This window comes from Dromaius novaehollandiae, chromosome 27 (genome assembly GCF_036370855.1).
Source record: "Dromaius novaehollandiae isolate bDroNov1 chromosome 27, bDroNov1.hap1, whole genome shotgun sequence".
NCBI lineage: Eukaryota > Metazoa > Chordata > Aves > Casuariiformes > Dromaiidae > Dromaius > Dromaius novaehollandiae.
In genome coordinates, this window is record NC_088124.1 from 3,849,427 (window position 1) to 3,877,218 (window position 27,792).

Sequence of the window (27,792 nt, forward strand, 5' to 3'; positions counted from 1 at the left end):
GGCTGGTGGGCGAGGGGGCTCGCGGCGTCCGGGGCGAGGTCCCGGGGATGCTGACGCTGCTTCACGGCCAGCCGGGCACGAGCCGGAGCCGGAGCGGGGCATGGAGACTTCGCTGCATGGGAAGGAGAGTGGCGAAGCGAAGGTCAGTTGGGAGCCAGGTATCCATTTATGCATAGTTCCTAAAAAGATCTGGCAGAAAGGTAAGAAAAATTACCTTGTTGCTTCCAGGTCAAGGTCTTGAGCCGAGATAAATAGGTGCAAGCCTCCGGTTGCTGATTTGCACCTCAAGTTACCTGCCAGTCTGGGCCTGTTTCTAATAAATAACTGGTGTTTGCAGAAAAGCTAATTATTTCCCTTGGGTTCAGGAGCCGATAAGGCTCCTCGATGCTCCTGTGCCCGTGGCACCGAGCGTCAGCGTGACGGGGCGGCTGTCCTGATCTAATCTCCCCCTTTCATGGGGCCCTGTGAAGACGAGGTTTGATCAGGAAGTTGCAAATTGCTGCCTTTTCTGTGTTGTTAACGTTATTATCGATTAGTGCGTTTTGTGTAGACAGGGCAGCTGAAATGCTGAACGAGCTGGGCTTCCAGGAGCCTTGATGTGAAGCTGGCCCGAGGGAGGCTGCCTGGAGGAGGGAGCAGGCGGTGCCGGTGGCACACAGTATTTTTGCAGCGATGACCAGCATCCAGCCTCGCTTTCTGGGGCTGTAACTCCCGTGTCTCTGCGGGTGCAAGGATAGTGTAAAATCCCGCTTCCCTGAGACCCTGGCACGATACGGAGTCCCAGGACGGCGGCAAGGAGGGGAGCTGGGGCAAGCGGTGTGGCCATAACCTCTCCCCAGGACCCGGTGGCACCATGCCCTTTCCTGGCCCCGGCGGTGCCGCTGGCAGGGAGCAGAGCAGACCCTCTCCGCGTGGCTCCCTGAAGTGTCATTCCAGGGCGGTGAGCGCTGGGGGCAGGCTGGGAGCAAGAGGCAGCTAAAATAGAGCAAAAGGTTTAAGGCTGCAGCAGGTCGAAGGCTGCTGAGCCCGGGGCACTGAAAACCCCAGCTGCAAGGTGGCTGCCGCAGTTCCAAGGTATGTTCCTGCCCTTGCAGGGAAAACCCAGCCCTTGCTCATCTCTGTGGCGATGCTGCTGCTTTGCACCATCTCCGGGATGCCCAGGCCATCGCAGACAGAGGAAATGGGGTTTTTAGCAGCCTATCAATCCAAGTTAATGCGATTCCCATCCCTCCCCCCTAGATCCTGCTGCTTTGCAAAGCAGCCAAATAAATCCTTCAGTGCAGCAAACTGTATCTTTGCATCTTATTCGTGAGGGATGTGGGGACCAGTCATAAACTTTATGAACATCATTTTCTTTCAGGAAAGGAAATACAAGATAAAAGAGCTCAGGGTTGCTGCACATAAGGATTTATAGGAGAATGGTTAGAGATAGGTTTCTTGCAGAGAGCCAAGCTTTTCCCTCCCAGCACACTGCTGCCCTACAACTATTTTTGCCTCGTTTGGCTGTAGTTGAGGGAAGAGCAGAAAAGGCAGATTTAAAAATTAATCGAGAATTAATATTGCAGCCACTTGATGACATGTGAAAACGGCCGTGTGGAAATGCATGGAGGGCCTGATCTCGAGTGACAGTCAGTGGGAAAGGCTCTTCCCGACTGCAGTGGACTTTGGCCCGGCCCAAAGGCAGCCCCATCTGAGGAAAGACGGAGCTGCATGTATAAATAACTCAGGAGCTGTAACGAGAAACCCATCTGTGCGAAAGGGGGGAGAGAGAATTGGACATTTTAATAGCGTTTGCGCAGGGGGAATGAGGGCCTGATGGACAGGAGGCCGTGGAGGCAGGAGTCCTCGGCTGATCCGCAGCACGGGGGTGAGTTTTCGCTGTGTTGCACCAGCCGGGGGGTCTATGCCTGCTTTGAGGGACCGGCCTCCGGGGAGGGGAGGCTGAGCTGGAACCGGGGGGGGGGGGGGGGGGGGTACGCTCTATGCAAGGCCTTGGATGTGTTTTGAGGTATGAGGCCAAAAATTGAAAGGAAATGTGGCAACTGGGTTTTGTAAAACACGTTTGTGCGTTTCCATTGCTGATGCCCGGGCCGCGTTCGCGTTCAGCGCAGCCTGCAGCGGCTCCCCTGCTGACTTGCGTGAGTTGACTACCTGGCTTTGAATCTAGGCCAGTTCCGATATCAAGAGCTATGGGCATACAGATCTCTTCAAATTATTTTCTTGCCTTTTTATTAAAGTAAAAAAAAAATCAGCACCCTGCAGTGACCGAAACCAGACTTTGCGGCATGATGCTTTGAGGTGCTTCTGAGAGCAGGGTCCCCCGGAGATGAAGGCACTGACCATCATAGACAAAGCTAAGAACACGCTCCCTTGCTGACAGAGCACTTGTTTTAAAAGTGATATCACTTTTTAATATTCCAAAGTATTTCTGTTAACGGCATTCAATGAACGTAACTGCTTATGAGATGCAGTTTTCCCCTGAGGCGGGTCTGTCCGTCTCCCTGCTCTGCCCCCAGCACGGTGGACTCGGAGCTGTAGGAGCTTCTGCCTTGGACAGGATGGAGCGGACATTAATTGAGACTGGAGAATGACGTCTGCTTAGTTTCTTTTGGCCGTGGTTAGAGTTGGGAATAGATAAGCTGTTTAGCGCAAGCCAGTGTCTTTCGACGTTTGGCTAGCTGTAAATGAGATTCGCCGTGGGGAGTGACGGTGCCCAGCGACCTGCGCTCCCGGCTCCGAAGCCACTGGCTTGTGCTCCCCGGCACGACGACGGTCTGACTGCAAAAGCCGATGGCTGGGCGTGGGGTGGCTCAGCCTAGAGGGTCTTAGTTACAAATATGCGGTCATTTGAAAAGCAAATATTTCTCAGACCAGGGCAGGATGCTGAGATTCATCAGGAGGAAAGCTGATCTATTCTGACAACAGGCAGGGAGGAGAGTCAGGGAAATGGTTGTTTGCAGATGTTTTAAAGTATCTTGGGTGTTTTTTCTGGAGTAGGGACTTTTCTATAAAGAGAAAGAAGAAAGTATTTTCCTTCCCCCTAATTTCTGACGCATTTTCATCTGCAGTGTCTGGGTTGTGTTTTTCATTATTATTTTTTGCTAGAGGAAATATATTCAAGGTTTTTTGTTTTGTTTTTGAGACAAACGGGTTTTGAAGATACAGATTTATCTGTAATTCTGTGTATTTTTAGTGATGTAAATATCTTTTGGCATTCATGATAACTTGAGCCAGGGAGGTGATTTGTTTCAAGAGTGTCTTGTTTCAGAGCAGTTCAGACCAGCTCAGTAAGTGTTTGCAGTAACATTTATCTGCTCAGAATGAACAAGCTGCTTCAGAACAAAAAGTAAATGAAAAAAAGCCCCTTTCTCCTTAGTGCAGATCTTGCTTAGAGTTTTGCTTAAGAGTAAACAATAAGAGCCTTATCAAATTGTGTTTTTTTCCCTGACTCTCTTTGCAATGCCAAGGTTGCCAGAATTTAAGTGTGTTATGTCAGCTGCGTTTCAGCCTTGGAATGTCTCTAAAACCATAAATACTGGATTGAAGTCATGTTGTGCTCTCTGCTCCAAAGAGGTGTTATGACAAATCTGCTTGCTTTTTTTTCTTTTTTCTTTTCTTCTTTTTTAAGGAGGGAAGAGAAGAAAACCTACAGCTCTGAAGGGAGAAATCCTCTTTAAAAGTTGCCGCAACTTAACAAAATGCTAAATGCTTTTATTAACTTCTAGAAAGGCTCTAAAAAGCCGCATTCTTCCTAGGCTGAAAACCACTCATCTAAGTGGCCTGGCATTGTTCCTGCAGTGCTGGTGCAGGCTGGTAATTGTAGAGTAGAAATTCCTTTCTGAAGTGCGCAGTGATGAAGGAATGAAAAAAAGGGGGGGGGGGGAACCCCTGGGGGTGTTAAAGGAGCTGCTACATGTGTTTTGGAGGTAGGAGTGTTTCTTCTCTCCCCTTCCTCTCTGGGGAGGTGCAGCTGTTCCTTCAATCCATTTCATCTAACTCCTCCATGCAAAAAACAAAACGGGTCCCAGAGTTAAGTGCTTGCTTGCTCAGTGATTTAATTACACCAGGAGGAGTGCGAAGAAGAAATTCAAGCATCAGAGCTTTGACTCTTTGTTTCAGGTTGGGGAATATGCGAGATTTCACTGGCTGAAGGTCCCAGGTATGGCAATAATATAAGCACTAACATGAGAGGAAAGGCCGTGCCTTCCTCCCTTACGGTGACCCTGAGGGGCGACCCCCTGGCCGGTGTCCCGGGATGTGAAAACTCCGGGTTTAGTCCCTGCTTTCCTAGAGACTTTGGGTGTGACCAGGGAAGGTGCCACGTTCCCTCTGCTCTTTGGTATCTCTTCTCTAAAGAGGGGATGGTGGTGCAGCCCAGGTTGTTGGGGCTGCAGAGATGGTGGGAATACCGGCCCTGCTCACAGTGGGCCACACAGGTGGTGGAGGCTTTGATACAACAAAAAAGATCTTCTGAAGACTTCTGTTATCTCCTGCATTGGTTTTCTTCTAGCAAACACTGCTGATGCAAACTTGCCCTAAGTTATGGTAATGTGGCAGGACCAAGGAGAAAGTCACCTGTGTCAACAGGGCCAGGCAAGACCAGGGCTCTGCACTCTCTCTTTCGAGGGCTGTGGGAACATGGACCAGACCTCAAAGGAAGGATGGATTTTTTTCCCATCACTTATACTTTGGGATCTGGATTGTCTTGCTCTGATTTTACCACCTTGCTGGTATGAAGCAAGGCTGCCTCTGCAATGCAAATTTTAGCTCAGTTGCCTTTTCATCTTCCTCCCCGGCTACAGGAGCCTCTGCCCAACGTCCGCCAGTGCAAGAGCCATCTATGAGCTTCATGCAAAGAGTGAAGTGAGAGCGTGTTTTGGGTTTTTTTTTCAGGGCTCTTGCAAGAGAAACCAGGGTGCTTCCGCTGAGGCAGTACAGCACAGATGTGGAGTCTGTGTGTGTTTTTTCTGACTGATCATTTTAGAGCCAGATCTTGTTCCTGTCAAAATCAAGAATGAATTTTTCTCCGGGGCTAGAATCAGGAAACAAAGCTGTTAGCTGAATGCTCCCTTGTGCTTTAGCAGAGAACATGGCTCGCCTCGTTGCACAGCATTTGGAGAGGTCAGGTGGAGCCAGCGTTCGGTTTGCAGCCTGGGTGGGAGCCGTGCCAGTGCTGTTTTGACATGCCCTCATGCCACGTATGTTACCATGACGGAAGAAATCTTCCTAATCTCCGGTGTTAACTGACAGGGAATGTCTCAATCTGAAGTTTCTTTAGAAGGTGTAGAAAATGTTGCTAACGCCATCAGCAGTGCAAAGAAGCAGAGAACTGCCCAAGGACATGAACTTGCAGAGGTCTTATTAATAAACCTCCTTCACAAGGAATGTCCTGGCTTGAGGAAAGACTAAGTACATCATTAGCGATCTCTCGCAGGGCAAACGGGGATTGTTTGACAGCAAGGGTTGTCCCTCTCATGAAGAGAAAGGTATATCGTATTAATAACCTGGCCTTACTGGCTGTGGCTCCGTGCCAGTACCTGTGCATGTAAAGATCTCACGTTATATGGGTGCACTTTGCACTTACCTTCAATGCATAACGCTCCCCGCGGGTGTCAGTCGCTGGGGGGGTGGCACGGAGGGCAGGTGGGGCAGGGCTCTATTCCCACCCCTGCTGCCCTCCCAGCACAGGAAGGTGGTTTCGCAGCGACTTGTGCCACCTCGCTCACCTCCCGAATATCCTTTGCTTTGCAGAGAGGGCATCGGTGCCAAGCTGAGGAGCCAGACGGCATCTCGGACTGACGTGGTCAAGATCCAGACTTGGCATTCGCTGCCCCAGTGCAGGATGTTCTGAAACCTCTTCTGATTCCCCCTCGCCGTTATTAAACGAGATAGAGACATTCGTATTTACCTGAGCACACGGCAGACCAAGCACCATGGTGGGGAAGAGCCCCCTGGACTCCGGCGACACCAGGCCAGTGGTTCTTTTGGAGCCTTTCGTCCACCAAGTAGGCGGCCACATGAGCGTGATGAAGTACGACGAGCACACGGTCTGCAAACCCCTCGTCTCCCAGGAGCAGTGGTTCTACGAATCGCTGCCCCTGGCCATGAGGCAGTTCACACCCCAGTACAAAGGTAAGACCCGGGCGGATGGTCCAGGGGAAAAGCGAGCAAACTGGTCAAGGAGCACTGAGACCAGTGGTGAAGCCCAGAGCCCGCCTCTTGCTCCCAGCTGTGAAGTGCTCCTTGAAACGCTGTTTCAGAAAGGTGCTAACAACTAGCAAAGTTTTCATTGGAATTAGGCAGGCTGCTGCTGAGTTTGGGGTAAAGGCTGGTGCGATGAAGTGGCAGCACAGAGGAGATGCTGGCCGGCTGGTGCAGGGCTGGGTCCAAGCCGTGAAGTCCCTAGTTCCTCTTTCACGCGTGCAGATCATGTTTTGCTGAGCAAGGACATTTCCAGGGAGTTTGTGCGTACGAGCAGATCTGTGAGAAGGGAATAGTTTCCTGTGTCTCCATGGTGGTGCAGCTGTGTGGACTCTCTGATGTCTAATAAGCGTTGAGTGCTGGCTGATGGCACCGGGAGTTTCTCTCCTGTGTCCACCCACCTGCTGACATGGGACTCATGGGAGTCAGTAACATGGAGGCCTCCCCTTATGTCAGAAAGGGCTGAAAAGGGACAGACATGGAAAGATGGAGACTGGGAAAGTGAAGCAGAGCAGTGGCTGTCTGTAACTTTCCCTGCCCAAACCACTTCGTCAGCTGAATCTCTTGACTTAGCTGTTAAAAAGCAGCACTTGGTGTCCATGGGAGTCTTAGCACTTTTTTCAAGAAGTCCTCCCTCCCTTCCTTTATTCCCCCACTATTTTTTTGCTTTTACTGCCAGACTTGTACTGTTCATAAAGCTCCTGACCCTGGATTTTTGTGGGAGGCACGAAGCTCAGCTGTCACTTAAAAACTAAAATATCTTTTGGTCCTTCAGCACTACAAAGAAGAGCTCAGAATGTCAGCTGAGGTTTTGACGCACTTCCAATTCAATCTCTCCCTTTCGCAGGAAGTCAGGGGCCTTTTCAGATTTATGGGACAATGTTAAAAAGATGCTTAAGAAAAAAAAGAAGCCTTCCTCTAAGCAATTTTCTTTAGCTCATCAACAAGCAGGGCCCAGGGTTCAGTGCTGGAGAGCTGGGCCCTGCTTTGTCTCTCTAGTAAAGATGTTAAGCAGGCACAGACTAACAGTTCAGGGGTGGCCTGGTTATTAATACCTTTTTGTCTCCTTTTTCTTTTCTATTGGAGGTCCCAGTGAGTTTTGCAATGAGGGGTAATTGAATAAGAGTTCTCCCATTTGTCATCAGACACACAGTTTTTTCTACTTGTAACCGACACAGGCCAAATACCACACAAATTAAAAAGAGGTGGAATGTTTTCCCACGAGGGGCTGAGCATCAGGGGAAAATTCCTGAGGTCTTTATCACCCATTCACACATGCTGATGTTCCTCATCTCTATTCTTAGTCTGGTGGGGCTCAGGGACCATTATGAAATGATGACATTATGTGCAATGTTGATCAAATATCATCGTTCAAACCTAACACCGAGTTGGCTGCTTAAAAAAATGTCCGCAGCTCACTTAACCATTTCAGGCATGTTGGTGACCTTGAGACCGGCTTTCCTCCCCACCAACCGCTTCCAAACTCTGCCTGCCTAGATCAGGGCCTGCAATGGCATTACGGACTTATTTTCAGGCCCAGTTCTGCGCCGACGCTATTGCACATGGCAGTAAATAAATGCACTTGCAAATTTAAAAATAAATCCATGAGGGAAGAGCTACATAGCAAAACGCTCCTGAGAATCACCAGGATGCCACTAGCATGGTGATAGCATCCGTAAATATCCACTGTCTGCTCTGCCTGCTTTAGACAGAACGGGACTGCATTTTGGGTGCAACTGAAAGGCCAGCAAAGACAAGTACCTGCACACATCTTTGCTCCCAGATAGATGTTTCCTTGTTGTGATAAAAGAGAAGGTCAGTAGCCATCACCATGCTAAAGCTACGTGGTATGTATTTGTTTTGCACATGTAGGTCACTTACAGGACATACGCAAAACCACTCCATCCCTTAATAAAGTACAGCAGGAAAGAAAAGTACTTTTTGAGGCTGAAAGGTAAGCTTATGAAGGCCGAATTTTCAATTGGAAGGAGGTGTGATGATCCCATTCCCTTGCAATTGAACTGCTCCTCTTTTGCCTTTGAAAATCTCCCCATTAATTTTCATATTAATGTAAGATATTTAAGACCTCTTAGTTTCATGCTATATATAACGTTTTTAGGGCCAGATTGTCAGCACTATGTAAATCAGCACAGCTCCATTGACTTGCAGATATGTAATTGGGACAGTTTTTAAGGTTACAGGCTGCTGTAGTGCAGTAACTGAGGCATAGCGCTAGATTTGGCATTGAGGACTCTGTTCGCCTCCCAATGACTTTTTAAAAATGAAAAGGCTTTGATTTAGGCAAAAGATATGTTGCGTTTTTTCACGGCTACCTCCCCTGAAAATTCAAAGCAGGCATCTGAGTTGGTAGCGTTTCTGCTTGCTCTTAGTTACCTGTAATACAGATTTTTACAAATGAGACACAGCTTAAGATCATGCATGTGATGTAGGAGCCAGAGGAAAATAGATCTCCCTTAGCTCATGATGACCATGAGCAAAAGGCGGAAACAGCTAAAAATATTACTTACCCCCGACTCAAGGTTTCCCCTCCCACAAGTCCCTCGGCAGAGCAGCCTGTTCCTCACTCATTTCGGTGCAAAATTAGCTGATGTGGCTGAGCCTGCCTCTACAAAGTGTTCGGACTAACACTGATTTTACAGCGAAACGGAACAGGAACGCTTGTGCAGCTTGTCCTGGGGGCTCAGCTGCGAAGGGGCCGTACAGAGGGCAGGAAGGCAGCACGTAATGCCAGAATACAGCTGGATCTGCAGCGTTACGAGATGCGGGCCTGGGGAAGTGCCGGCCACCCCGCATCTACTGGAAGTGGAAGGGGGCTCGAGACAGGCGGGACTTCGGAAATTCAGGCTGTGGAAACTTCCCTGAGTCAGCGTAACTCAGCATAGGGCTCTGCGCACACACGGAGAGGGCAAATCCTTTGTGTCTGTGTTTACTTACTGTAATCTCATTTTAAATGAAGAGAAGCGGGTTTGCATATTTATTTGCTCTGGCAAATTTGCTCGGGAGAAGAGCTCCCTTCTTTGTAAACTGCAGAAATGCATCTCCCTGCAGTGACCAACAGACCAAGTGAGGCTGCTCTAGCGATTGTGGGGCAAAACCCAGCTCTGTGTATTGCTAACCTCTGGGGCTCTTTCCAGCGATGGGTTTTGTTGGTCCAGCGGACTTGACCATCCTCTTTTGGATCTGCCTTACTGCAGCTGGGCTTGAAAGGAGCAGGGTACTGCTGTGGACAACTTGTGCGGCTGGCACCCTCTCTGAGCCTGAAAGGGTGATGCTCTAAAAACGCCTGTACTGCTTAGAGCGGCTCAGAAGCCCTGACAGAGGGCTGCTCGCTGCAAGTACAGCGATGACCCGAGCAAAGGACTGCTGTTATCAGCCTCTCCCAGAAAGGTCAGAGCTGTCTCCTGTGGGAGCCGTGGCCATTCCTGCTCTGTCATTTGACACGTCGAGGCAGCAGTCCCGCTGCCAGAGCTGGGCTGAGGCTGGGGTAAATACCTGGCAGGCTGAATGGCATTTGAGCCCTGTGATTCCCATAAAGTCAGGAAAAATTGCAATGCTAATATATTAAATATATAGTGGAAAATACTAACCACCTCTCTCAGCTTTCAGGAACGGGTATCGTGTCGCTCTTCGTGTACGAACACTGGGCATGTAAAGGTCCATTCCCTCCTGTTGGCCCAGGGTCACTGCCGTTCTTGTGCTGGTCCTTGGCGCTTGGGGAAGGACACGTCCATGACAACGTGCAGGCACCATGCACAGAGGCAGCACTGCCAGCCCATACACACGCTTTCAGAGATTAGACCTGCTCTGATTTTGCTGCCGGTGGGCAGTGATTTCTCTGGGTGTGATTGTGTCAGCAAAACAAACCAGAGAGAGAGAAAAAGGCAAGCAGACACTTTGGATCTTGGAAAGCCATAAGGCACAAGCTGTGCTCTCCTTCAGTCCAGCTAATGTAGGTTGCCCAATTGCCCTCCTTTCAAAGATCATCTGATATAATATTCCAGCAAAAAAATGGCTCTCAGTATTTTCAGTGTAATTTCCCCCTTGTCCCAACGGTAAAAACCCAAGTCCCTGTTTGCCATCTATAGTGATCCTAGAGATGCTACTTGGCACTTGCACAGAGCTTTCCATCTTCAGGACTAGCTGCAGCAGTATGGGCTAACGGGCAAGGCACTGACTGAGGCTCAGGAGACCTGGCTTTTATTTCCACCTCTGCTGCTAGTCTGCAGGATGTTATAGGTAAGTCACATCTTTCTGAGCCTCAGTTTCCCTGTCTCTAAACTGAAGATACTGTCTCAAAAAGGAAGATACTGATAATGCCCTCCTTTGCAAAATGCTGTGAGCTCTGTGAGTGTGGAAACAGCTTGGTGGTGTCACTTGGGAAGTGCCACCATGCTCTCTCCATCCCACAGATGGGGAAGACGAGCTTGCCAGGTTAAACTCCTGCAATCGGAGCCCACTCAGGGCTGCTGAGCCGTCACAGCTCCTCCTGCCTTCAGCAGGAGACTTCACCGAGCTTAACTGCTTTGAAAAAGAGGACTCAGCGTGGTCTCCTGGAGACAGAGGCATCTAAAAATAGAGGCCAGCACTCACGTAAGGTGCAGCGCCTCAAAGGCATTTGGGAGCCTCACACGCTTTGGTCAAAATGTCTTGCTCAGGGTCACATGGTGAGTCAGAGAAGAGCTGGGACGAGAGCCCTGTCTCCAAGGCTAGCAACTGAACCACCACCATCGCTGCTAGAGTGGAAAGTGAGACCTGTGACATGGGTGACATCATGCAGAACTGCCTGCTTCTGACAGGCAGAAAGTTCTAGGTGGCCACAGAAAATTGTTAAAATGAGGCAAGTCCCTTCCTCTGCCCTCGCTACCTCCTCTTGGGAGTGTGCTATGGCTTTCCTGCCGCTGTGCTGCCGCCGCGCTCTCTGATTAAGCAGCTGACATGCCAGTTGGTCTGGAAAACTCCTTCCTTGTCCCCAACCCTCTCTTTGTTTTCTGCCAACAAAAAGTATTAAAAAGTGAGACCTGAATCCCTCGTCATAAATGATCCAGGAGCTTCCGATCCTACACTGGGGTCTTTGCAGGGTCAACTGTTGCGTAGCAGAGCCTGGATGTCCAGACAGGAACAGACAACGAAGGAACATGATGTTCACCCGAGGCAGGTTTCAAGTGGAGACCACAGACGGGAGTGAGGCAGCCATATCTGGAGAAGAGGAGGGAGTATTAGAAAAGCCTGTGGCTGTTTTCCAGGGTCTCAGACTAATGGTGTTTATTGGGTCTAGAATCAGACTGGGATCATTGTGAGAGGTCACTGAAATACAAGGAGGCAGCTGTCCTGCTAAGTGCCAGCCCTCTCAGGAGCACCTTGACCTTGCAGACGGTGACCCAAGCCTGCATGATAACGCACGGGTTAATCTGCTACCCAGGAACCGATTCCAGTTTGTTCTTCCCTCTTTTCCTGCAGGTATCATTTCTGTGCACCTCAAAAAGGACAGCCTTGGCAACCTGACCCTGATCGCCAGCCCCAGCCTGCAGACGGAGAACTGCGGCCTGCTGGATAACACCATCGAGTCATCGGTGACGATATGGCACAAGTGCAAGTGGGCCACCAGCAGCAGCAACGGCAGCGAGCACGCGCTCGTCAAGTGGAGTCACATGCAGCTCACCAAGACCCTCAAAGACAGGTGAGAGCTTGGCGTGGGCACAATGCTGCAAACATCCTCTTGGGCCTGGCCTCCCACTTCGGCAGTGGGACCCCCTCCCGGTTTGGGCAGGGTCTAACCAGGTGGGTCTCCATGGCATGACTTAAGGTGAACAGAAGCCAAGTCCAGCTAGTTGGCTTCATGGCTCACCTCTCCCTCTGCCTGTGGATGGAGGAGGGCAGACTTGGCTATCACTGAGACGATGTCACTCAAATGTATGTCCCGAACACCGCTTTCCACCTATTCCCTTTGGGTGCAGCATGGTCCAAAGGCAGTGAAAAGGAGGAGAGGCCATCAGCCCCTGTGAGAATGGCCACAGAACATGCTCAGCGTGTAATGCCCTTCTGCTAGGAACTGGCCAGAAGTAGCAGATTTGCAGTAACTGCATACTCAAGGGTGGTTTGAGCCTGTCCTCATCCCAGGGGAGAGCTGTGTCGGAGAAGCATTATGATCCTCGCAAGCACACTCTGACCTTTGGACTTGCGGAGGCTTTCAACAAGACATCTTTCATCTCAAATTGGTTTGGAAAAGACCTAGGTCAGCTGTGACTGAAGGGTACAATATTGGTACTGTGAAACCGCTGCCCTCAGTGAGAACAGAATTATGGCTTTTGGATGAGCGAGAGCAACAAATGATGCTACAAGGAGAAAAAAAATACCCTCTTTGCTCCCTCCCTCCCCTCCTCGAGGCCAGTCCCTCTAGAATGGGAATCATTCCCATTGTTGGACAATTTGCCTGTGTTGTGCCTGTTAGATAAATAGAGATTCCTGGTCATTGGTGCTATGAATGGTGCTTTTCAGAGAAGCCAAGCACACTTTGAAATTATAATGAAAGAAAGTATTGGCACCCAGCAATAGCTCGCTTTCTGAAAATTACTTTTAGGAGTAACAAAGGATCTCTGCGGGTTGGACATGATGAATATGTTTCCTTTGAGAGTCCCTGAAAAATCTACCTTATCAAGTTTGAGGTTCTACAAAAGAGGGAGGGAATATTCTCTTCTGGAGCTTATAAACCAAACGTGTTCTTTTGTGTGTTTTGTCTAGCTGCCCAGGGAAAATGCTATTGAGGACAGACCTTCAATACTGTACAGATTCACTCTTGGAAGATGCAAACGGAAATCAGCCTGAAAGAAACAGCTACAACCCCTGGGGACTGCACTGTCACAGGCAGCACCTGAACCGCATGTCCTCCAAATATAATGAGAACAAACTTCATCGTATCCTTTTTCTCTCCACTTCCCCCATAGCATAGTCTTGACCATAAATAACCAGTAATAATCAATTAATCAATATATGTTTTATTGCAGGGGTATGCATCCCTCCTCTGCCCAGTCCCTGGGCAAATACAGGCTATAATTCCCCTGTATCTTATCCCACTGTTAAAAAAAAAAAAAAAAAAAAAAACCCTTCTCAAGAAAAGGTATTCAGCATAAGTCAAGGATCCCCTTGGCATGCATTTAAAAACACAACTATATAGAAATTAGCAGCTGCCTTGCCTTTTATTTTTCTATTACACTTCATTACCCACCAGTCATGTGAGTAATACAGTTTAACAACTTCCCCCACACCCACTGGAGTGAATTTAGCACTAAGGAAAGGTATTGGATTGACAGCCCAGGGCTATAGTGTCACTAGAGAATGGAGCTGTTGGTACTTTAATTGGTAGGACTGTACTACAGTAAATTAACTGAAATTGGCAGCAAGGGGCCTATAGCAATGACATGTTGGTAAAATTGGCTCAGAAAGTCTCATTACAGTTGTGAGCTATTATGGAGAACGTCAGCAGTTGCTGTGATTTAAGACCTCTTTCAATTAGAATTTGAAAGTATTGGGTTTCCCTTAACTCATGTTCAGAGTTTCTCTTGCTTGAAAATGTGGTATCAAAGTACAACTATCCCTGCATTCTGGACCTAAAGATGGGCACCCGGCAGCATGGAGATGATGCCTCGGAGGAAAAGAAAGCACGTCACATCAAGAAGTGTGAACAAAGCACCTCTGGGTCTCTGGGTGTTCGCATCTGTGGGATGCAGGTAAGGTGGAGTCTCAGTCCTTTGGATCCGTGTTTGACACACAACTTGAAACCAAGTTGGAAATCTAAAGGGACTCTTTCCTTCGTTGATGTAAACTGAGGTAGTTTCAGTCCTATTTCCTACTGAGTTTCTGGCCATTTCACTGTGTATCCTGTCCTCAAACAGGAGTGGATGCTTAGGGGTATAAGAATATGGCACATATAGGGTAATCCTTCCCTCATAGCCCCTCTTTGTCTTCTGGAGAGTTGGTGGTGCCTGCATAGGGTTGGCCACGTTCAATAGCCACTGATATAAACAGCTGAAACCAATTTGCAGCAGCTGAGAATCTGCCTGTACAGGAAACCAGATTCTCTTCTCATGCTCAGCTCTGGACTGCTGCACAAAAAGAAAAGCAAAAACAAAAAAAGGATAATTTGCCATACTCATTCCTTCACAGAGCTGTCTCATCTGATCAGTGCAAGCGTGAGGGGTTTATTTTGTGCTAAGTGTTATGGTTCCTCTTGATCAAAATCGCTACCCTTCCTCCTAGAAGCTGAAACCATATATTTATTCCACTTATACTTCCCAAGCAGGTTTCAAAATGTTGTTCTTCTGTGCCTGAAGGATAATTATGACAATGATGATTATAAAGCACACATACAGTAGTATAAACATTTAGTGTCAAAAACTGTGATCCTTTCTGATCTCTGATATTCTTCTGTTGAGCTTTTTCCCTTAAATTACAACCGGCACATGAGCAGAATCCACTCCCCCTTTCTTACCAGTGTTAACAGATCTTCACAAACATATCTATCTGCATATTCTTGTATTTCTGTTTTTAAAAAAGCAAGATTATTGTTCCCATGTGTTGCATATTGAGAGAAGGTACAATAGCAGGGGTATTCCTGTACTACTGCAGACTTCTAATAGAGACAGAGGGAAAATGCTCTAAATCACTAATGACATGCCTGTGACTTACAGCTGTATGGGTTTCACGAAGGAGTAATTTATAGCAGTACAGCAAGAATCTGCACTAGTGGTTTAAATTGAATAGTTTAAATCTCCAGAAAAGACAGGAGGTGGGATTCAGTGGGAAGCCTGCAGTACATTGACAGTATTGCTAGACTGCAGAGGCTCTGTATGTCCCATTTCTCAGCCTGGGTCTGAAGTTTTTAGATTAAGACAGAGTCTAGAACATTGGAAAACTGAACAAGACATGCACTGAATTTGGATTGTTGTTCTCTTTCTTCAAGGTTTACCAAGCTGACACTGGCCAGTTTCTCTGCAAAGATAAATATTATGGAAGAAAACTCACACCTGAGGGATTCAGGCAAACCTTGCGCCAGTTCCTTTGCAACGGTAACCACCTCAGAACGGATCTCTTGGAGCCCATCATCTTGCAGCTAAAAGCTCTGCTTTCAGTCATTAAGAAGCAAAGCTCTTACAGGTTCTACTCCAGCTCACTTCTTATCATCTATGACGGACTGGAGAGCAAGGAGAACACACCACCCTTGGATAACCACCTTCAGGGGCACTTCCAAAAAACAAACTGCACCACATCGCATGGCACTGGTCACTCCAAAGTTGACGTCCGCATGATAGACTTTGCCCACACCACTTTTAAAGGCTCAAAATGCAATCATACCACTTATGATGGGCCAGACCATGGCTATATTTTTGGCCTAGAGAATCTCATCAAAATCCTTCAGAATATCTCAGAAGGAAAATGACAAATTCTGTGAAATAGCCTGGATTTACTAGTCATATCCCTGAAAAGTACTGCATTGGGTCAGTTGTATGGGACCCTCACAGCTGCTAAAAGTCACGTGCACGGTTTGGAATGAGAGCATGGACAGCTTGCTAGGAAAGTGCAAAAATGCTGCGTGCCATTACTGAACTCAAGCGTAAAAAGCAAAGAGCTGAAAGAATCTGTTCTGTCTGCAATCAATCAGAAGATTTATTTTCCTTTCTTGTTTTACTGCTGTCCTTGATTTATTTGTGAGCCAGAAGAAAGCATTACTTGAAAGAGTCTTAATGATAAAATAGGACCTGCTCACCTCCACCGCACTCACAAAGCCGCACAGGCTAAGAAGATACTGTGCATTTGAGTGAGACTATTTAAATGAGCTGGCAGGTCTTAACAGATTGCAGCATTACTTTCAACTCATGCTCAGTGCTATGGGCTGAGCACACTCAAAGACACAAGCAAAAGAAAAACACACCCCAACATGCACGGTACGGATGCCCAGCGCTGCAAGACTGTAGGGCGTTCTCTGTACAGTGCGGGCATACAGTACTTTGTTGAAACACAAACGTACTAGATGCTGCAGAGGTCCTGGCTCTACAGAACTTAGGTGTAAAAGCAGGTGGACCTCAGACCAAGAACTGCGCATTGCCAAGGTTTAATATCCCTGCGGGACATAACAGGGCATGTTTCAGTAATTTTCTAAGCAAAGGCTCCAAAGGAGCTGGAACTACGGGAATGTGATGATTCTGCCAGATACCAGTCACGAAAACATTCACATCAAGGTATTTTTGCTTCAAAAGGCATGCGAGATTGAGTCAGGAACTAGATATTAAAGGTCACCTAGAAATTCTTTGGTAAAAATACTGTGTGTTTGGAGGAGACAATAACACCACCAACAAAAACTTGATACGACAATGTTTACAGCTTTTGTGGACAGATTTTAATTATGGAACAACAATATAATTCCTTCCTGCATGGTGTGGGAAACTTGAAAGAGAAATCCTTACACAAGGAATAGAGCTACAGAACCCAGTTACTGGGGAGTGGGAGTATAAATAAAATTGTGTAAGTAACCCTCGCTTGTGGTCCATCGTTTTTTTTTTCCCCCCACTTCCAGAGCATCCTTAAGTTATCTTTTGTTTAGAGCTGTGTGTTTTGAAAAGAGGCATTATTTCCACAGGTTGAAATACCAGATCTCAAGAGAGATCCTTTCACTTGTATTTTATTGCATACAGCTGGTGAATCGCTACGATTTATAGCTGGAAATTTTAAGTCATCTGGCCCAGATGCGTATTTTACTTGGCCTAAACTGCATCTGGAAAGAGCTCATTATTTACTGGACGTTATTCACAGTGTTGCATATTTCTTGCCTACAAACTCAAGATGATCACAAAAAGCCACACTCTACTTCAGTTGTGAAAGGCTCAAGCCATCAATTGTCTTGGCTTGTGCAAGACAATCCTGCGATTAGTGCAAATCTAGGCTGATAGAGCCATACTGATATAGTTTATGCTGATATAGAGTTTAGTACCTATCTCTGTGTGTGCAGCACGTGCACCAGTGCTGAGCCTCTTGCTGGATGCACACGCCAGGCCAGCAGGTCTCAAAGAGGAAAAGGGTGAAGATGGGGCTGAGAACGACGGCAGCAGCAGAGCACGCAACAGACTCCCACAGCAGCGGGAGACACCAACACCTCTTGGCTGTGTGCCTTACCTGCCATTTTTCCCCACAAAGACAAAGCCATCCTGGCTGCTTGTGTAACAGCAGGAGGCCTGCTGCTACCTCCCCCTATACCCCTTACACATATAAAGTATTTATTCAATCTTCTGCCTGCAGAGGGAGGAGCGCTGGGCCAGAGTACAACCTTATGTACTTCACGTGGAGAAGGGAAAAAATCCTAAGTCTTTCTAGGTTTTAAAATGGCCAGAAACCAAGCATTACCGTAGCTATTATGTGCCACGCTGTTGGCTGCCTGGCCCAGGAATTTGCAGCACTGCAGGGGCGAGATCCCTTTGCCAGCCGCACAAAGCACCACGCTTGGCAGCGTGGGCAGCAATCTAGCAAATGAACGGCGAAGCCCGGCTGCTCATCAGCTGCCTTTCAAAAACACTATAAGCGAGAGGGTGTAACGCTGTAATGACGCAGGCTATGACCCCCCGGGCGGCAGTCGCCCAGCACCGCTTCAGACCGGGCCCTGTCCCGCCTCAGCGGCCTGCTCCCGGCCGCCAGCGCAACCACCTGCGGGCATCTGCCCGGCGGGGAGAAAAGACCCAAACCTCCCCAGCACGCCGAGGCAGGCGGATGAAGCAGCCTCCGAGGGGCGCCCCCGGCCCCGCTTTTCGGTGCTGGTCCCCACAAGGCCGCCCCAGGGCCAGCGCCAGGGAGCGCCCCCTCCTCCCGCCCGGCCTTCCTGCCCCGCCGGCTCCCGCCCGCGGCTGGGGAAGCACCGCGCGCATGCGCTGGCGCGGCCGGGCCGCGCGCGGCCCCTCTCGCCTCCCGTAGAAGTCATTAGCATAGCGCCGTCACGTGGCCTCCCCCGAGAGCCGCCATGGCGGCTACCAGGTACCGGCGGTTCCTGAAGCTGTGCGAGGAGTGGCCGGTGGAGGAGACGAAGCGGCAGCGGGACCTGGGCATTTTCCTGCGGCAGCGGGTGGCGCAGGCGTTCCGCGAGGGCGAGAACACGCAGGTGAGGGCGGCGGGGAGCGACCCCCCCCCGGCGCCGCGTCCTGACCGGGGGGCGGGGGGGGCGGGTGTCGCTACGCGCTCCTTAACGGTCGCTCCGTGGTAGAACTGGGGGGGGGGGGGGGGGAAGGGCAAGGGCGCCGCGCACCGTCTAACGGTCGCTCCGTGGGGGGGGGGCGGGGGGGCGCGCAATTCAACGGTCGCTTTTTTTGGGGGGGGGGTGCCGTTTAACGGTCGCTCTGAGGGGGAGGGGGGGTCCACGCGCCGTTTAACGGCCACGCGGGGCGGGGCGCATGCGCGCTGCGGCAGCCCGCCTTTTCTCCACAGGCGCCTCGCGCCTCTCCCGCGGCGGTGGGTGTCGAGGTGGCGGCGGCTCTTGCCGGAATAAACCGTTCCGAACCGCTGCTGGTCTCTTCTGGCCGCCGCCGCGGGGCCCTGGTGTCGCCTGGCCTGCGGCGGGGCCCCTGTGTCGCTTCGGCAGCGGGGCCGCTCGTGCTGCTTAAGGGTCTCCCTGAGGTGGTTGCGATGGCTGCCTCGGTTCCTGGATGCATGTGTCAGTGACCCTGCTGGTGACAGTGCTGCGGGTCGGGCGTGCGCCCTGCCTGGCTGCAAATCGGCGACTTTTTCCTGTTAAAATCCCCAGTGCATGCTCTGCTCCAAGCAGTCACTGCTCTTGCTTCACGCGCCTCAGTTGAGGCAGTTAAAGCTGGATGATGAGCTGCTGTCTGCAGGGTACCGTAAATGAATCAGGCGATTTCCCATTGCAAAGTTTCTTTTAGATCTTTTCAGAGCACAGGATGGGTTGATATGGATGTTTTGCTCTCCTTTGAAATCTAGGCCTTCTAAGTTTGCCCCAGGCGGCCACATAGCTTATTCCCAGCTTAGCAGAGGGACAAGCTTCAGTTTTTGCTAAATTCTTGCACCGTTTGCAACACGTGAGTTGGAGAACCCTGTTACAGTGATGATGGAGGTGGGACACACTGCGAATTTGTCAACGCTGTGGTGTAATTGATTTTATTAGTATGTGTTGCTTGCTGTGATCCTACGATGACAGATTTATATGATAGTGTGGATTACTTAGGGAAGTCCAAAATTGTCTGATGCCATTAGGATGCAATGATGTTTTTACAGTGGGGCTCTGGCTACAATTGTAATTTTACTGGAGTTTAGACTTTGGTACTAAAATAAATTTGGAAAGTTAATGCTTGACTGGGGCTGCAGTCCTCTAAAGATTTGGAGGTGGTGCTCTAGAATGTAAAGGTGCCTGTTCTTATGTGATGGAGGCTGTTCAGATGTGGGTTTTCTACTTGAATGCGCCATTATAGGCACCTAATTCTGTATTGGTCATGAGAATAATCTGCAGCAGACATTTCAGAAAGTGCTTATTGCATTTTCATGTGCTTAGGACAGCTAAATATGCTACACCAATTGGCTACAAGATCCCAAAGCTGCCACTCATCTTGAAAATCTAAATTGATGCCTGCAGCACTGATGTCAATTTGTATGTATAAAGGCTTAATACAGTAAAGGGAAATGTACTGGCAGACAGCAGGAGGAATGTGTGAGAAAAGAACTAGAATTATGAAGGATACTTTATCAGTTTAATGTCTGTTTTATTCACACACAATAAGATTTGCTGATTTTTTTTTTTTTGGCAATACTATTTCTGCTACCCATTTAAAAGCTATTGCTGCTATCATTTCTAGAACACCAGCAGAGTCATTTGAAATGTGACTGCAGAGTATGTTAAGCTGAAGATCACCTGCAGCATGATGATGCTCCCTTTTGACAGTCTGTCTGTCCTGATATTCTCTCTCCTGCAGCAGCCGTTACTCACTGAGGAAGGAGAACCTTCTCGTTTGCACAGGGGAGACATTACCTGCCTTGTGCTGAACCTGTGCCAATGTCCCAAGGGCAGATTAGCCGTGTCATTTTATCTTGACTTGTTAACTGGTGATACTGTCCTTACTCATGTATCCATCTGTTTTAATCATTTATGTTTGATGTCATTGAACAGCAATGCAGAGTTCTGATCAAGTTGGCTCCCATTTTAAAATAGAAAAGAAAAGATGACGTGCCATACATACTGCTAAATAGATGGCTCTGCAAGGCAGATGCACCTGTTGGGGGCACCTAAGAGAGGTTTGCGTATTAGTGAAATCTTTCCAACTTACTAGACCAAAATAGAAATCCATTTACCCTTCACAAGCTGTTCAGTGTCTTTCGTGCTGCTTTTCCCTAATCAATTATAAACTATTTTTAGCCTTCATCAGGATTTTCTACCTTCCGTCCTTATCCTATAGTACTTTATCCTATTTGATCCTTCAGAACAAAACAGGAGGCACAACTGGCCTTTGAGCAAAGAAGTCTTGTAGACTTCACAGCAGTGGCCAATAAGCATGAGAAGAAAACTGTCCAGCTCTATTCTCATTAAGTGTGTATTCACAGCTGATCTGTCAAATCTTCTCAAGCAGAATTTAAGGTCTGTTCTGGAGATTACATGCTTCGTTACTCTTGTAGGCCAAGCTGGGCAGAAGTGGAGGGGAAAGAACATGCTTTGCATTCTTGAGCAGCATAATAGGGGCCACCAGCATCCTACACTGTCCTGAGAAGTCACCTAAGCTGTTTTTTCACTGTCCTTTACACAACTCTTTATAGTTGAAATGGCAAGTTTTCTCTATGAAGGTTTAAAGTAAGAGTGGTGTGATACTTGCATCTCTTTTCAGATTGCTGACCCTGTGACCTGTGACCAGATGTACGAGAGCTTAGTCAGAATCCACACCAACTACTACAAAAACAAGGTGAGCTTTGGCATTCGCTGTCATTGTTTCAGGATGGCAAGCCATTAGGCTGCCTCATTCTAGCAGGATTTCTGGGAATGTATAGTAGACAAATGAGCAGTGAGCTGGATATAGCACTACCTGGTGCTTTTGGTCTCTCCAAGAAAGCTGCAGACCTTTTGGCTTGTATAACGTGAATGAACAATGCAGATAGTTCTTGCTATGGATGAGCAGAATTCTTAGAGCTTGACTGAAAATGAGCTTGAACTCTGTTATGTGGTGACATTATTATTTGCTTTAATGCACCAAGTGAAGTTCTCTCTCTCCCCTTCTCCCTCTCTCCCCTTCTCCTGTCTACTTGCTCATTTGTGAAGTATCCACGCCTGAAAGATACAACCTTCACTGGAGTGACAGTAGAAGATTGCAAGATGATCCTAGCAACAGGTACGAATATGCTGCTTAATTTGGGAGTAACACTTTGCATGAGACAAAGGACAGTCCACTCTTTGTGGTGTTCACTGCATGATTTCTACTAAATGCCTGTGACTAAAGGACAGAATGGGAATGCCATGCAACTATATTAGAGTGTTTAAAGAGGAATAAGGTCAGGCATTATTGAGGAGTTCTTAATTATTAATTTTTCAGGGCAAGGAGTTGATTGTATTTTGCATTGGATGGAGATAGCAAAGGGTTTTGCAAAGGCTGTTTGAGACTGGCTGGCAGGAGCTATGGGAAAGAAAAACGCAGTATAGTTTTCCATATCATTCTAAAAATGCTCATGTTCTATTTTATTTTGTTCAAATTCCCTTCAGTATTTCTTCTCTTGGATTAGACATTGAGAGAAAGCAGGGTACTACGATGCACAAATACACTCAGCTAAGTTGTTTATTAAGTGCAGTGTAGGAATCTAGTGCAGTTTTGTTCTGCTCCAGTTCCTAGCTTTGATTGCAATGTGCAGAAACTGAATATTAGTTGTTAGTGATAAGGGACTTGCCACACAATTGATTGGATGGGAAAACAAACTTGCCTCAAGCACTGAAGTAGAAATTCATTAAGATGAAAAATCAAAAAGGACACTATATGTAAGGCAAAGCTCTTCGAAGAGAGCTTTCATTCCTTTGCTTTTCTGCTTTTCTTCCTTTTTCGCCATCTCTCCCCCTTCTCCTTTTGCAGACATTCTGAAACAGATGGAGGAAATGAAAAAAGGGACATGGAAAAAATTGCGAGAAAGGTTTTATGCCAAGAAATCTGACGAAGACTCAAAGTGATAGGCTATCTCCCAGATTCTCCACTGTATATATTCCTAAAGCACTGTATGCTGCCATGATGAATAAAGCCATTCATTCCTCTTAGCAACATTTTTATTCAGACATATACCTTACACTTTCATTTTTAGCCCTCTCCCCCTTTGGGGCGGGAGGGCAGGACTCTAGGCCTTAGGTAAACACATCTGTGCTGAAACTGTATTGTCATGATAGCGTGTGGAAGAGCAAGCTTTGTTTTGTTAGACCAGAGACCTTGTATTAGGCAAACCTGAACAACCAGGAACTGTACAGAGCAAATAGGTAAAAATCACATTAGCTTGAAACGTGATCGTGAAGACAATGAAAAAGTGGGGCCTATAGTCTTGGTGTGTGCGCGTGTGCGCGCGTGTGTGCGTGTGCGTGTGTGTGTGTGTGTGTGTGTGTGTGTGTGCGCGCTAGTAACAGTGAAACTGTAGCTGGGATCACCTTTATTTTTTTGGTTTTTAGAAGTCCTAGCTATCTGGAAAGATGCAGGAGAGGGCTGAAGATGGCTGTTTGCCATGGGGACATGGAACAGTGCAAGAAGATTTTTTTTTTCTTTTTTTTTTTTTCTTTTTTTTTTTTTAATGAGCTCTGTCTAGTACCCTGTCTCCAATGCTGCAGTGGTGTGTCACTGTTCCAGCAAGCTATATGCAGATGTCTCTGGGAGGGATGAGAAGGTATTGAATGGTTTGCTGCGTATTTGCTGACAGGTAAGGATAGGTTTTAATGGTATGTTGCTGGTAGGGCTGCCATAAACAAAGAAGTTCGAGTGTGATCAGTCCATGCTGTGGCCTATTTTTAATTCCTTTTTGAAGCTTTAATGCTTGCATCAATGTCTATTCGGGGGAGGCAGGGGGCTGGAATGTGTTAGCATAGCACCGAGTTGTATTTGGGATGGCTACAGAGCTGCTTGGCTTGGGGAGGATGAGTGTCTAGAACGCAGCTATGCCAGGACTCTGCTTGGCTACAGGAAGCACCAACAGCTGCTCCTTTTTCTGTATTTGAACAGTGTTTTCCTGGCAAGTAGTGAAAGAATCTGAAACTTTGCAGCAGGCTCTAATCCAAAGCTTCAGAAAACAAGGCTGGTGTTCGACGTAGTTCTTCATGGTAGCATTCTTCTTTTCCACCTTCTGACTTGAATTTCATATGACATTTTAACATTTAACATCTGGCTCTGAGAGCATTGGGTTGTAGTGTACCTTGAGTAATACAGTCTTGGTCCAGCTTTGGGTCTTTGGCGTGTTCTGCATTTGTGCTTTTTCTTTTTTCTTTTTTAATAATAGCCACATTACATACCAGAGCGCACAGGAAGGGAGCTTTCTTTACCATGTTTCTTTTTTTTTTTTTATTATAACTTGCTTTTGTATTTAATTTAGTTAAGGCAATTTACAATTTAGTTCTTAAGTAACAACAACAATAAAAAGTAAAACATTACACCAGAGATGAAATTAAAACACAGGACACCCCTTCACAGTGAACTCCTGTAAACTTGCAGTCTCCTACTACTGCCCAGATATTCTTTGTCCACAGAAGGCAAAAGACCAGTTCACACTAGTAAGAGCTTTGCTGCTCATCCTCATCTGGCAAGTTAAATTATCAATGCATCTCCTTGAGTTTAGCTCTTCTTTACTGCACCACAGTGATGGACAGAATTCTTTAAATGGAGAACAATCAGCATGGAGCAGGTATGGCAGATACGATGGCTGGTTTGCAAAGGTCCACATTTACTACTGACACTCTTGGAATAAGTTAAATATTGCAGCCCTACAGCTAGTTACACTACAAGTGGTATCCTTACCCAAGGTGCAGGCCACCAGAATGTAGTGCATGGAGATAAAGATACAACCCACATTTGCAAAATAAAGAGTTATTGCAATGAGGAATAAAAGTCCTGTATAATTTATCTTCCTACAAGGGCATTAGTAAGTTGTGGGTCCAGGTATCGTAGGGAATCTTTACCAGTCACTGGTTCCTGTTTGTTGCTGTGCAGAATTGCTTAGAAGCGATCTAAGGAAAATGTTGACTTTGAAGCCCCTCAGCATGGTCTGCCTTTCTCTGACAGTGATGTCCATATTTGGACCCCAGGAACAAGCAGCCCTCATTAGCTGATATCCATTTAGTCCCTTGGTGGGTGAAGCCGATGCTTGCACTGTGGTTTAGTGGTTCATGCTATTCTGGACATCCACAAACCCCATCCTTTGTCTCCGCTTCCTTTGCTCTGTCATCTAGAGTTCAAACAAGGACACAAGTGAGGTAGGAAACCAGGCCTTCTCCTTTCTATTCACCAACGCGCTTGTCAGACGTGTGACTGACTAGGCTGCTTTAAGCATCTGCCAGAAGGCCCTATGAGTTAGACTCTAACTGATGAGGAATTAAACTATCAAAAAGCACATCCCAACTGTCCCTGACCCCAAAGAGCTGTAAGAACCCTTTGCTTTGTATCTGAAACTGTTCAGGATTGGGCTGCTACTGTCTCCCGTTCCTCGGAATCAGTGTCTATTTTGGTAAGTACAGTGGCTTTCTATAGCCAGGTGTTCCTCAAGTGTTCTTATTTTTAAAGGTGTTTAGTACCTGCTCCTTCAGCTCATTCAGCTGGGAGGTGAGATGGGACACCAGCTTCATCGTGGAGTTAAGTTTTTCTTGAAGATTTCTAATCTCATTCTGCTCCCCTTCCCCTTCATTGCTAACCAGCGACATGGCTCGCATCCGGGGGAACCAGTCAAGGTTCTTGTTCTGAAATAGACAAATTGGAGAGAGGGTGAAGAGAAGGAAAGAGACCAAGTAGGATTTAGCAGGAGCCTTTTGTAAGCCTGCTATGCTAAGGGACTAGAAGAAATTCTCAAAAGGTTGGCTTGTCTGTGTCTTTGTGAATTTTTCACTAATGGTCCATTTATTTTCCAGCTTTTTTCTTACAGCCTTCTGGGTTCAAGTTCAGAGGTTTTTCTTTTCCAGACCACCTTGCTCTCCCCTCCTGCCTTATATGTAGTCTCTACTACTGTTCTTGCCCTTGATTCAATCCCTAACTATCCAGTACAAAACATCTAATAGACAACATGTTGGCTGAAATTGCAAAGCAGAAATAATCAGGTAAGAAAGAATTAAGGGACAACTACATAATTAAATATTTTCCAAAAGTTCTGTCTTAAACTGTTTGTTTTTCTTTGTCAAGCCCATTGTTCTCAAATGTTTCCCTGGGGGTAGGCAGGCTGCAGTGGTGGAAGCTGCCCTGCCTGGGAGGACATGTACCTTTATCATCTGTGCCACATAACTCTCTGGCCCTGTGTAGTCAGTCTTGTTCTTCACCCGCACCAGCACTATGAAGTACAAGTAGTTCCACATGTTGTGCTCATATTTAATGTGCTCCTCAAAGGACACTGTCTTGTTGTCAAACTTGTCCCTTTCAAGACCTGGGAGAGGCAATCAAGAAAGAGAAGATGGGAAGAGGACGAGAAGGTAAGCAGTGAGCAAGCAAACAAATGTGAAAGGAAGTACAGATAATTGCATCCTGTCCCAGGTGTGACTTTCAAAAAGTGCTTTTAATAATTAGTTGGCATTTAGCACAAAACAAGCATCCAAAACAGGGGGGAAATAACCCAGCTGTGTATTCAGGATGCTTCTATTTAAAGTGCTACTAGCTATGTTTCCTGCATACATATCTAAAAGCATAAAAGGCACCCAGTGGATCTCTTAAGAAAAAAAACAGCTAGCCTTATGGGGTGTGTTTTCTTTTCTTTGCTGCCTACCTATGACCAAGAGCACTCTGGAATTTTTTCCTGAATTTTATTTCCTTAGTAATACGGTGCTTTTTTTTCCCACTTGGTAAGTGATGGCCTCAGGGGCGATAGATGCACAGCAGTGAGAACATCATAATGTGGCATTTAGTTTAACACCTCATTAATGGAAGACAAGTAAGAATGCAGATAATTTCTCCCCTCTCAGTTTGTGTCCTTGTTTAAGCCTGCTCATACTGCAGTGACCCAACTGGTGGCCAGATTTAAGTTTCTGCTGTAAACTCAATGAAAACCAAAAGCACCTGAAACTTCATTCCTTCCCTTATGTTTAGGTTAACCTTAAAAGAAAGCTTGTCTCCAGGAGAAACCATGGGAAAGGAAGTCCTATATACACAGTGAGCCAAGGTTCTAGCACTCACCACATATGAAGCAAGTAGTCTTCAGTATTTCTTCCTTCTTCTGTTTCTCACTCCTCAGATCAGCAAAAGTGTCAATAATGACCCCAAAGATGAGGTTAAGGACAATGATAATGACAATGAAGAAGAAGAGGAGGTCGTAGACAACCCGAGCAGGAAACAAGGACTCCTGCAATGGACACAAGGGAAAAACATGCATCTCTTTCTTCCACACCTTTGCTCTAGCCACTCCAACAGGGGCCAGAGACTGAGGGTGCACGGTGAAGAGGAATGACAGGGATGTGATAGGGGAAGAGAGGTGGGAAGCAATGACAGACAGCTGAGGGGGATAGAGCTGGAAGTGTCAACATTTCCAGGGAAGAAGGGCAGCTGCATTGCGATGTAGGCAGCAGGGCTGTGTGGAAGAGAGGAGACCTGCATGCTGCCTGAACTCACATCCTTTGACGGCTTCCGCAGAATGTCACCTACACCCCCACCGTTCCTCAGGCCGTGGTTCAGGACAGTGACAATGCACATGAGCAGTGTGTCACAGGCACGTTCCCACTGGTCAGCGTCTCTTTCTAGAATACCATCGGAGGAAATAAAAGCAAAAAACCCCAGTATAGACAGGGCAGAATGATCAGGCTATTGCAATGAACCCAAAGTTATAGGGATGACACCTGCTAAAGGGATGCAGTGGCCTAATTTCCTGGGAGCAGGTGCTTGTTTTGTAGGTCCTGACCAGGAACTTTCCAGCGACTCCTCCAGCTTGCTTTTTACTGTGGAGGTGGTTGTCTAAGTGCTCCTGAAGCTCCTGCTTTCCTTTATGACTAAACTGAATCTACATCAACATTTTTATGCTGGGATCTGTGCAAATTTTGCAGGTTCTTGCTTAACTATTATCTGCAAGAGTGGGCTGTTTCTGTCTGTCTTTGAAAAAGATACTGTAGGATTTTTTCCGAGTTCGCTGACAAATACGGCAGCCAGCCTACTCTGCTGCTAACAGGGTCAGCCTTCTTAGTGAGCTCGCTTACCTTCCAGGGCAGTCGGTACAGCGGAGCAGCTAATTTTGTCACCGCTGCATGACTCCATGAAGGTCTCCATGTTCCTTTGCATCCCCAAGGGGTCATCTGCAAGTACAAGAGACCACAGCCTTGTCAGAGCGTCAGCTTGTCTTAGTAAAGCTCTTTGATCCTGTCACAAATGCTCTTCAGCTGCATTCATGTAGCTTGAACGCTATTTGCAA

At 47.3% G+C, this 27,792-nt stretch overlaps 3 protein-coding genes across 4 annotated transcripts in view; 2 read left to right on the top strand and 1 right to left on the bottom strand.

Annotated features, from left to right (window-relative positions):
• Nucleotides 1–1,721: 1,721 nt before the first annotated feature.
• IP6K3 (inositol hexakisphosphate kinase 3) lies at nt 1,722–16,750 on the top strand. 2 transcript variants are annotated; one of them, XM_026111708.2, is made up of 6 exons: nt 1,722–1,867; nt 5,752–6,132; nt 11,680–11,899; nt 12,961–13,133; nt 13,771–13,946; nt 15,179–16,750. In XM_026111708.2, the coding sequence occupies exons 2-6, from the start codon at nt 5,934–5,936 to the stop codon at nt 15,653–15,655; spliced, it is 1,245 nt and encodes a 414-aa protein (XP_025967493.1). In that variant the 5' UTR covers nt 1,722–1,867; nt 5,752–5,933; the 3' UTR covers nt 15,656–16,750. The 2 variants fall into 2 exon arrangements, with proteins under 2 accessions (XP_025967493.1, XP_064354199.1); XM_064498129.1 differs by lacking the exon at nt 1,722–1,867 and adding an exon at nt 3,915–4,159.
• Nucleotides 16,751–18,164: 1,414 nt separating this feature from the next.
• On the top strand, nt 18,165–22,486 carry LOC112990189 (ubiquinol-cytochrome c reductase complex assembly factor 2). The gene is made up of 4 exons (XM_026111758.2): nt 18,165–18,358; nt 21,081–21,155; nt 21,509–21,578; nt 22,308–22,486. The coding sequence occupies exons 1-4, from the start codon at nt 18,221–18,223 to the stop codon at nt 22,400–22,402; spliced, it is 378 nt and encodes a 125-aa protein (XP_025967543.1). The 5' UTR covers nt 18,165–18,220; the 3' UTR covers nt 22,403–22,486.
• A 1,608-nt stretch (nt 22,487–24,094) lies between these two features.
• Nucleotides 24,095–27,792, bottom strand: part of ITPR3 (inositol 1,4,5-trisphosphate receptor type 3) — a 44,030-nt gene continuing 40,332 nt past the window's right edge. The window contains exons 53-58 of the mRNA XM_026111757.2: nt 27,581–27,676; nt 27,003–27,127; nt 26,571–26,736; nt 25,667–25,827; nt 24,992–25,153; nt 24,095–24,645 (exon numbers count right to left, since the gene is read on the bottom strand). Of these exons, the coding sequence (XP_025967542.1) occupies nt 24,577–24,645; nt 24,992–25,153; nt 25,667–25,827; nt 26,571–26,736; nt 27,003–27,127; nt 27,581–27,676 (779 nt within the window). The 3' untranslated portion in view covers nt 24,095–24,576. The remainder of the gene's footprint in view (nt 24,646–24,991; nt 25,154–25,666; nt 25,828–26,570; nt 26,737–27,002; nt 27,128–27,580; nt 27,677–27,792) is intronic.

Bases quoted from the DNA above. Each gene is read 5' to 3' on its own strand.
- LOC112990189 (XM_026111758.2), top strand. From the start codon at position 18,221: ATGGCGGCTACCAGGTACCGGCGGTTCCTGAAGCTGTGCGAGGAGTGG. The intron at 18,359-21,080 runs GTGAGGGCGGCG...ATCTCTTTTCAG, and splicing joins GCGAGGGCGAGAACACGCAG to ATTGCTGACCCTGTGACCTG. The intron at 21,156-21,508 runs GTGAGCTTTGGC...TCATTTGTGAAG, and splicing joins CCAACTACTACAAAAACAAG to TATCCACGCCTGAAAGATAC.
- IP6K3 (XM_026111708.2), top strand. From the start codon at position 5,934: ATGGTGGGGAAGAGCCCCCTGGACTCCGGCGACACCAGGCCAGTGGTT. The intron at 6,133-11,679 runs GTAAGACCCGGG...CTTTTCCTGCAG, and splicing joins GTTCACACCCCAGTACAAAG to GTATCATTTCTGTGCACCTC. The intron at 13,134-13,770 runs GTATCCTTTTTC...ACTCATGTTCAG, and splicing joins TAATGAGAACAAACTTCATC to AGTTTCTCTTGCTTGAAAAT.